The sequence below is a fragment of the Stegostoma tigrinum genome, chromosome 2, assembly GCF_030684315.1.
Source record: "Stegostoma tigrinum isolate sSteTig4 chromosome 2, sSteTig4.hap1, whole genome shotgun sequence".
NCBI classification, from domain to species: domain Eukaryota; kingdom Metazoa; phylum Chordata; class Chondrichthyes; order Orectolobiformes; family Stegostomatidae; genus Stegostoma; species Stegostoma tigrinum.
The window spans coordinates 94,431,143-94,441,577 of record NC_081355.1 but is presented as its reverse complement, the minus strand read 5'-3'; the positions used below and the strand labels follow the sequence as shown (position 1 = coordinate 94,441,577).

The 10,435-nt window shown below is 41.9% G+C and overlaps 1 protein-coding gene across 8 annotated transcripts in view; it reads left to right on the top strand.

Moving 5' to 3' along the window:
• Nucleotides 1-3,134: 3,134 nt before the first annotated feature.
• cobl (cordon-bleu WH2 repeat protein) overlaps nucleotides 3,135-10,435 on the top strand; it is a 308,135-nt gene continuing 300,834 nt past the window's right edge. For 5 of the 8 annotated variants that reach the window (XM_048552647.1, XM_048552709.1, XM_048552701.1 and 2 more), the window contains exon 1: nucleotides 3,335-3,735. In XM_048552647.1, the coding sequence (XP_048408604.1) occupies nucleotides 3,707-3,735 (29 nt within the window). In that variant the 5' untranslated portion in view covers nucleotides 3,335-3,706. The other 3 variants (XM_048552683.1, XM_048552656.1, XM_048552674.1) reach the window with 2 other exon arrangements.

Sequence of the window (10,435 nt, the reverse complement as noted above, 5' to 3'; positions counted from 1 at the left end):
TTGGGAAGGAGCTGGCCAGAATTGATTGGAAGGCCAGCCTAGGAGGGTAGATGGTGGATCAACAATGTCAGGAGTTTCTGCAGTAATTCAGGAGATATAGCAGAAATTTTCCCCAAGGAAGATGAAACATACTCATTGGAAGACAAGGCAACCATGGTTGACAAGGGAAATCAGGGGCAGCATAAAAGCACAAGGAAAGGCAGACAATGTGGCAAAGATTAGTGGGAAAATTAGACAATTGGAAAGCCTTAAAAAGCCAGCAGAGGATAACTAATCAAGTAATAAGGGAGAAGAAGATTAAGTATGACAGTAAGGTATCTAGTAATATGAAAAAGATTGCAAATGTTTATTTTTAGATATCCAAAAGATGAAAGCGAATTGAGTGGACATTTGACAGCTGGAAAATGAAGCTGGAGAAGGGGTAGTGGGGAACAAAGAAACAGCATTGAACTGAATAGGTAATTTGCATCAGTTTTCACAGTAGACAACACTACAAAACAAGCCAGAACTTCAACAGTCAGGGGCAGAGGTGAGTGCAGTGGCCATCACTAAGGAGAAGGTGTTAGGGAAGCTGAAAGGTCGAAAGGTGGATAAATCATATGGAGCAGATGGACTATACCCCAGAGTTCTGAAGGAAATAGCTGAGGAGATTTTGGAGGCATTGACGGTCATCTTTCAGGAATCACCAGAATCAGGAAGAGTGCCAGAGGACTGGAAAATGAGGAATGTCACACCCCTATTTAAGAAGGAAAGGAGGCAGAAGACTGGAAACTATATATAACAAGATGTGGAGCTGGATGAACACAGCGGGCCAAGCAGCATCTTAGGAGCAGGAAAGCTGACGTTTCAGGAGGGGTCTAGGCCAAAACGTCGGCTTTCCTGCTCCTAAGATGCTGCTTGGCCTGCTGTGTTCATCCAGCTCCACACCATGTTATCTCGGATTCTCCAGTATCTGCAGTTCCTATTATCTCTGATACAGGAAACTATAGACTGTTTAGCCTGGCCTCAGTCATTGGTAAGATTTAAGAGATTAGATTTTACATTATTAAGGATGAGATTGCAGAGTTCTTGGAAGTGCATGATAAGGTAGGGCTGAGTCAACACGGCTTCGTCAAGAGGAAATCATGCCTGACAAATCAGTTTGAATTCTTTGAGGAAGTAACAGCAAGTTAGACAAAGTAGAATGAGAGGACATGATCCATTTGGATTTTCAGAAGGCCTTTGACAAAGTGCCGCACAGGAGGCTGCTAAGTAAGATAAGAGCTCATTATGTTAGAAGCAAGGCACAGATAGAGGATTAGCTGACCGGCAGAAACAGAGAGTATGGATAAAGGGGTCTTTTTCAGGATGGCAGCTGGTGATGAGTGGAGTTCATGGGATCAGCATTGGGACCACAACTACTCATGTTGTACATTAACCATCTGGTCAAAGGAACTAAGGACGTTATTGCTACATATGCAGATGATACAAAGATAGGTGGAGGGCCAGGTCGTGTTGAGGAAGTGGGGAGGCTGGAGAAGGATTTGGACAGGCTAGGGAAATGGGTAAAAAACTAGCAGAAGGAATACAATGTGGGAAAATGTAAGGTTCTGCAATTTGATGGCAAGAATAGAGGCATTGACTACTTTTTAAATGGAGAAAGATTTTGGAAACCTGAAGCACAAAGGGATTTGGGAGCCCTAATTCAGGATTCTGTTCGGGTTAACTTGCAGTTTCAGTTGGCAGTCAGGAAGGCAAATGCAATGTTAACAGTCATTTCAAGATGACTGGAATGCACGAATACAGATGCACTGCTGAGGTTGTATAAGTCTGTGGTGAGAAGCATTTGAAATATTGTGAGCAGTTTTGGGACATGTACTTAAGGAAAGATGGGCTGGCCTTGGAGGGGTCCAGAGAAGGTTACAAAAATGATCCGAGGGATGAAGAATTTGTCATAAGGAGCATTTGAGGACACTGGGTCTGTATTCAATGGAGTTTTGAAAGCTGAAGGTGGATTTGATTGAAATTTACAGACTACTGAGAGATTTGGATAGTGTGGGCATGGAAAAATGTTTCCACAAGGAGGAGGGACCAGGATCCCAGGGCACAGTCTCAAAGCAAAGCAGTGACTTTTTAGAATAGAGATGAGGAAAATTTCTTCAGGCAGAGGCTGGTGAACATGTGGAACTCGTTGCCAGTGTGGGTGTGGAGGGCCAGTCATTGAGTATATTTAAGATGGAGGCAGATAGATTTTGATTGGACAGGGGATCAAGGTTTAAGAGGAGAGGGCAGGAGGGTGCAGTTATGAAACAGATCAGTGATGGAGTGGACTTGATGGCCCAAATGGCCTAATTCTGCTCCAAAATCATGGTTTTGTACACTATCTGCCCTCTTGTTCCTCCTTTGCCTCTTTCAAAAGTACATACACAAACTTCAATCAGTTCTCAGAAGTCACAAGTCCAAACGTTGAGTATTTTTCTCTCCTCAGATACTGACAGACTTGAATCTTTGTGTTTGTCACATTGAAACAGCATTTGATGTACATCCACATAATTACTTCCCAACTCGTCAAAAAGGCATAAAGGTTTTAATGAGTCAAAACGGAAAGCAAAGTTGAGGAGAGCAGGGAGTTATCCCAGAGTTTCGGGTGGAAGCAACTGAAGACAACTCGCTATGAGAAGTTGTGTGTTCGAAACTTATGTTGCTTCTATGATCTGAATCAGAGGAACGTAGATATCCGGGGTGGTGTAGCTACAAGAGTTCGTAGAGAATAGATTTTGAATTTATGAGTTTCCTGGTGTCTCAGCTGCGTTGAAGTCTCGTGTAGCTCTCAACCGTGGCTACTGTAACTTGTGCTTCATGTATGTGTTAATTTGTTAATAACGTTGTCTCAGCGATATCCACATATGAATATAGGCAATCCTGAAGTTTTGAAAATACATTAAAAAGAATTAAGCAGCACGTTTATGGTGTAATTGAAGACATCATAGGTTTATTTGATCGGAGATATACTTTGCACGACATCAGACAAAAGTGCCTTTTAAAACGTGCATTCCAAAACTATGCAGTCAATGTAGTCCAATCAAACCATGATCAAAAGAAAACAATCTGAATATAACTGCAAAGTACTTTTGTACCTCAGTCTGGGTTGGACAAAGCGGTGATTGACAGGAGATCCCGAGGAAGGTGGTTAATTTCATGCAGGAGTTTGGAGACAGTAGCAGAGAGAGAAGGGCGCATTCAAAAATAAGGTTGCTTTATTTTCATTAATTAATCAAGAAAGGCGTCGAGGGAGCGAATGAAAGGAGAGAGAACGCGACAAGAGCTGCTGTGTGAAATTGTTGCCAGTGTAAGTGCCTCTATTTGGAGTAGTATCTGGGCAGTGACTGATGTGCGGTGATTGCACATAGTTTACTGCTTATTCACTGGTCTAATTTTGCAGACAGTTGTCGTGCGTGTATGTACGTGAATTAGAAAGAAGAGCCGATCATATTTGTGACCCAGACTTTTGGAACCGTTGGTTGCGAGCACACGACCAAGTGCATTTTCCGCGCGTAGAGACTCCGATAAAGTTTGGGAGTGGGCGGAAAAGAAAGGTGATTTCTGATTAATTGGTTCCATCGCACTTTAGTGAAAGGAGCTTGGTGGTAACCCGGAGCGAGGTTGGTTGTGGACGACATAATAATAAAAAAAGCAGTACGAGATTGGAACCAGGGAGACGGCGACGATGGCGACAATTGCTCGGGCGCCGGCCGGGTATGTTGACATTTCAAAAAGTTCGTTCTGCAACAAACACCTGGAATTCGATGCGAAATATTCGTGGCCGGTTGAGTAAATAATACAGTCGGAGAATGACGGGCATGAGGGTGGGGGTGTTGAATATTAACAGTGTCAGTAATCGTTGGCCCTGGGAACGGTTGGTCAGGCTTTGCCCGTTTCCCTGGAAACGCTGCCCCGCGAAGGGCGGCGGCGGCGCTCACACCTGTCAACGGTCAAACTGAGGGGCTACTGTGCAGGCAGAAGTCGGGCTTTATCTGAAATGCTGGACCAGTTGCACTAGGTTTGTTTTAAAAGGGTCTATTAACTTTAACAAGACTTTTTTTTAAGAGAAAGAAGGCCCGATCAGGCCTTGTATTTATCACAACACCGGAGAAGTAGATTGGACATCTCAGTCTGTAACAGCTGGTCAAAATTCCTCGTTATTTTCTCCACAAGAGTACAACTCTTAACGTTCACTTTTCGTATTGATCTGTGATTGTGTTGATATAGTCACGGCTTCCCTCCATATCTTGCTACATGATAACGCCATCAAACAAGATCCTGATGTGTAAGGGTAGATATTAATAATTTTAATGCAGCTCACTAGAATATTTTTTTCAATCGGACACTCTGGGCATTGAGACTAAGTTGCTAATGCGGTTTGATTCATAGTGAACGACAAAGTGCAATCGTTAATTTCAACGTTGTCAGTCAATGTCGCTTACTAAGCAGCACCGCAATCACAATACGCAAACGATTTCATATTTGGTTTCCTTTCTTATTTTGGGAAATATATTTATTTTTGAATGATACTCTGTTTAGTGTGTTTATATTCAAGGTTTTGCCCCAAAGGAAGCCATTCATATCCGTTGCTTGAAATGTTTATTTTCGAGGGCAAAGCAAATGCTTTAACAATGAGGTAATTGCACACATCCGTCCTTAAAGGTTTATTTTCTTTCAGCTGCATTTCTCTAACTGTGTGGATTTTGAAAACTCACAGTAGAGGGTCATAAACCTTTATTTTATGAGATAACAAGGTGCACAGCTAGATGAACACAGCAGGTCAAGCAGCATCAGAGGAGCAAGAAGGCTAACGTTTCGGGCCTAGACTCTTCTTCAGAACTGACCCTTCTTGTCTGAAGAAGGGTCTAGTCCCGAAACGTCAGCCTTCCTGCTCCTCTGACGCTGCCTGGCCTGCTGTGTTCATCCAGCTCTACACCTTGTTATCTCAGATTCTCCAACATCTGCAGTTCCTACTGTCTCTGAAACAACCCTTATTTTATGGTAGATTGAAGGAATTCCTTTTGCTTTCTGCTTAATGGTTAAAACAGCTGTTTTTCAGTGTTTTGCTCCTTTTTTCTAATTTTATCTTCTACATTTATGTGAGTGCCAAAGGCCAGAAACTAGATGCCCGTACATCTGTATTTATGCACAAATAAATGTCACCAGGAATTATTCGTTGGCAGTCCAGAGTAACAGTCTTGACAGATTGTGAGTAGCTGAAGGCTCTTATAGTTTCCAGTTTTTGCCCCATTTGAGATTAACTTGCCAGATATTAATTAAGTTTAAAATGTGACATGAAATCACCCAGGCTGTGTGAAGTTTAAAGTTACATACAGCCACGAGATTGTCAGGCCAAGTTCAGGCATTGACCTTGAGTAATATATAGTTTATCATCATTTTTCACTTGCTAAATTTTCTGGTTGTTGTATCTTGTAGGGCTGAGAATTAGTAAGAGAAGTCAGGAAATTTTCATGGAACTTCGCAATTATAACAATGTTAAAATGTTAGACAAATGATTATTGCTCAAAGTTGTTGAACATTTCAAGCCATTCATTGTTTTTGGTAACTCCTATGAAAGTAAAGCACTTAGAAGCCGAGTTTCATGTCAATCAACTTAAAGTGGTATCTATGGCTGACCTGCATTTGTAACATATTGGAAAGAAATTATGTCCATGATCTCTTCTGATATTCTGCATCACACATCAGTCATTCTTGATAGAAAGTAAAACTTAGAGCCATACAGCGCAGAAGTGGCCCTTCAACCCTTTGAGTTTATGCCAACTTAGCTACCCTACTTCCAGCACTTGGCCCATTGCCTTTACTGTTATGTGTCTGTGTACTTTATAATGGTTGTTAGGTTTCCAATTTACAATCCCCACTCCAGGCAGTGTATTACAGAATCCTGCCACCCTCTGGATGCCTCAAGTGCCCTCTAATCCTCCTGCTGCTATTTGCCTTAAAGTAATGCCCCTTGTTATTGACCATGTAACTAAGATGAATAACTGTTTCCTATCCACCCTACCCATGCCCCTCATTATTTTGTGCACCTCAGTCTTTTCTGCTCTAAAGACAGCAACCTGAGCCTATCCAGTCTCTCTTCATAGCTAAAATGATCCATCATGGGCAACATCCTGATGAGTCACCTCTGCATCTATTCCAGTGCATTCACGGACCAGACTCCAGCTGTGGCCTGGCCAAAGTTTTGTACAGCCCCGAAGTAATTTCTCTGCTCTTATAATGTATGCCAGAGCAAGCATCCTGTGTGCCCTCTTTAACTATCTTATTAACTATCCTGTTGTGTTCAGGGATCTGTGGACAAGCAGCCCAAAATCACTTTGTTCTTCCGAGCATCCTAGTGTCTTGCCATTCATTTGAGTACGCCGTTGTCTTGCTACTTCTTCCAAAGTGAACCACCTCACATTTACATACCACCTCACCAACCTCCGGATACAACGCATCATCCTCCAACGCTTCCGCCATCTACAATCTGACCCCACCACCCAAGCCATTTTGCCATCCCCACCCTTGTCTGCCTTCCGGAGAGACCACTCTCTCCATGACTCCCTTGTTGCTCCACACTCCCCTCCAACCCCACCCCCATCCCAGGCCCCAAGATGACCTTCCATATTAAGAAGAAGTTTACCTGCACATCTGCCAATGTGGTACACTGTATCTATTGTACCCGGTGTAGCTCCCTCTACATTGGGGAAACCAAGCGGAGGTTTGGGGACCGCTTTGCAGAACACTTACGCTCGGTTCGCAATAAACAACTGCACCTCCCAGTCTTGAACCATTTTAACTCCCCCTCACATTCTTTAGACGACATGTCCATCATGGGCCTCCTGCAGTGCCACAATGATGTCACCCAAAGGTTGCAAGAACAGCAACTCATATTCTGCTTGGGGACCCTGCAGCCCAATGGTATCAATGTGGACTTCACAAACTTCAAAATCTCCCCTTCCCCCACTGGATCCCAAAACCAGCCCAGTTCTTGCTCTCCGCCCACAGCATCACAAAACCAGCCCAGCTCGTCCCCCTCCCCCCACTGCATCCCATAACCAGCCCAGCCTGTCTCCGCTTCCCTAACCTGTTCTTCCTCTCACCCATCCCTTCCTCCCACCTCAAGCCGCACTTCCATTTCCTACCTACTAACCTCATCCCGCCTCCTTGACCTGTCCGTCTTCCCCGGACTGACCTATCCCCTCCCTACCTCCCCACCTATACTCTCCACTCCACCTATCTTCTTTTCTCTCCATCTTCGGTCCGCCTCCCCCTCCCTATTTATTCCAGAACCCTCTCCCCATCCCCCTCTCTGATGAAGGGTCTGCGGCCGAAACGTCAGCCTTTGTGCTCCTGAGATGCTGCTTGGCCTGCTGTGTTCATCCAGCTACACACCTTGTTATCTCACATTTATCATGGTTTGCTTTCTCTGACCAACCTGTCTATATCATCCTGCACCCTAAAAAATTCTTCCTCGGTATTAACTACCTGACCAATCTTCGTGTCATCTGAAGTCTTACTTCTCACATTCTCATCTATATCACAAATATATCATGAACAGTAAGGGACCCAGCTTTGATTCTTGTGGTATGCCACTAGTCACTGGTCCATTCATACAAATATTCTTTTCCCATCAGCCTCTGACTGCTATCACAAACCAATTTTGTGTCAATTGTGCTGATGCTATGGGTTTAAGAGGTTATTTTATCTTTTCTATTTTAAAGAGAGATTGAACAAGAGGTGTTGAGCAATTTGAAAGAAAGTAAACAACTTGTGAGGTCTTGGGGTTTTTTTTGAAGTTGGAACAATAAACGCAGCCCGAGTTGGTATGGTTGAGCTCCTTCAGAGCCAGGCTATTTAAATTTGTTACTGTTGTTTGGGGTCTTGAAGAACTGAAAGCTGTTCTTTTCCTCTCTTGGTTACAGCCAAACGTTAAGGGTCCTCTGCCTGCTATGGGAGATGCATGTGAGACCATCTGTTTTCTGAATTTGCCAGTTTATGGGATGTTATTATGTTGGAACCGTTAATTAGTAATAGTTACTGTATCTATTATTCTGTTAAGTTTGCGGATAGAGCTAATTATTCCAATTCATTTTTTGTTGTATTTTACCCAAAGTGGATGCATTTTAACCCAGTTAAAACCATCAATACTGCCTCGCTCCCTATGTCAATCTGCTCAAGAACCTCATATTCTGTCTATTTTGAATTCTATACCTATGTCTGTCAGATTTTAATAACATTTTAATCATTTTAATAAAATCAACCTTCCCCTGATCCAAACCCATTAATTGCAAACCATTATTTTCCTTTCCCATAACAAACTTAAACGATATGGTATTGTGATTGCTAACACAAGTGCTCCCTAACTGCTACTCAAATCATCTGTTTGAACACAAGCCCAGCACTGCAGCATCCCTTGCAGACATGCACCTCACCACTTACTTCCTTGGTGTCTCATGGCTTCTACCTGACCCACCATCTCAAACACTGCACTTATATTATTCCATGTCTTTTAATCTCTTTAGGAATCAAAGGAGTTAATAGGAAAGTGAAATAGTAACAGAATATTGACCATGATTGCTGTGAATGATAAACTAGGCTCCAGGGGGTCACAAGGTCTAGTGCTGCTATCTTTATGTTTTTTTTATGTTTGTATTGGCTTTGGTTTCCTGAGTCTGAACTAAAGACATATTAATGATTGGCAAATTTCTCTTCTCAGTTGCTTCTTAGTTGAATCCATGAATTAAAACATTTTACTAAAATCACTGTATTTGCAGAAGTAGAGGAAACATTTTTCAAAATTTAAGTAATTAATATCCACTGGACCTTCTTAACATTGAGTTGATCAACTTTAAAAAAATCAGGTTTATAAATGTGGTGTACATTTTGAAATCGTTTAAAGTAACCTCTCAAAATCCTGAATATTTCAGTTGCTTGTTTTTAACATCTCGTCATGGTTACTCATTTCTCCAATGCAGAAGGTATACGTGTTGGACTGTGGTTCCCAGTTGAATAAAAACATGTGGGAAAGATATATGTGGCAGATGATTGGAAGGAAATACTGTTTCAGGTTTTAGAAATATATTCAAAGAAACTAACATCTTATAAGATCTGGATAATTTCTTGGAGTGGTGTTGGATAGAGTAAGTACGACCTTGCTGCTTTTAATTTATTTTCATTGAACATAAACATTTCCTTTGTCATCTACAAACACCAATCTGGAATTTAGTTCAGATTGCTAGGAAAGGGCAGCTCCAACATGCTCAGTTTCAGAATGTCTATCTAATTCTTTTTGCCGTGTCATTGATTCATTGGACTACAATTAATTGCATTCTCGTTGTCCTATTGTTCAACAAATTCACCTTTGATACCTCACAGGAGTTTTTGAAAAGCTTTGCCATTACCCTAATTATCTTACGTTCAACTAAACGTTAAAATTTTAAATGCCACAAGACTCTATGACACAGGAGTAGAAGTAGGCCATTTTGCCCTTTCAGTCTGCTCCACCATTCAATGATAACTCTCAAATTCAGCTTTCCTTTCATTTCCCTTGATTCCCTGACTGAATAAGAATCCATCTATCTTTCAGCCTTCAGTATACTTAGCAGTACACCCTCAACAGCCCTCTCCGTAATGAATTCCACATTCACTGCCCTCAGAGACTTTTCACTGTACCTAGGTACATGTGTCAGTAATAAATAAAATAAAAAAACCCAGACAAGAAATTTCTCCTTGTTTCTATTTAAATATGTGAACCCTTATTCAATGATAATGCCCTCTATTCTGAAACTTTCCCACAAGGGGAAACAAACTTTCCCACATCTACTCTGTCAAGTCCTCTAAGAATTTTGTATGTTTCAAAAAGGTTTTCTCTAAGGTCTCACAGAGAAACCTGGGGTTGAATGCATGAAAACATTTTGAAGGCAGGACAAAACGAGAATGCTATCCAAGTATCCATAGTTTAAACCTTATAAGCAGTGTGGAGCAGCGCTAGTGTCCCTACCCCTAGACTGGAAAGCCTGAGTTCAAGTCCCACCTGCTCCAGAGGTATGTAATAATGTCGCTGAACAGGTTGATTAGAAAACTGCATTAAAGAAAAATAGTCAGCAGCACCGAGGTACAGAAATGAGTAAGTTATGCTAGACTGTAATGAATCTGATTGTTAGCACTAGCTGAGGTATTGTGCTCTCTTCATGGCATCACACTTTTGCAGAGGTGTAAAGGAAATTCACCAGATTAATCCTTGAATTGAGGCACCTAACTTTCATGGACTGACTAGAAGAGCTGGTGTTGTTTTCCTTAAAACAATGAAGGTTAGGAAGACATTTAATAGAGATGCTCAAAGTCAGTCAGATTAACTTCTTTCCATGGAAGATGGATTGGACCAAATTGCGCAGATTTAAGATAAATGAAA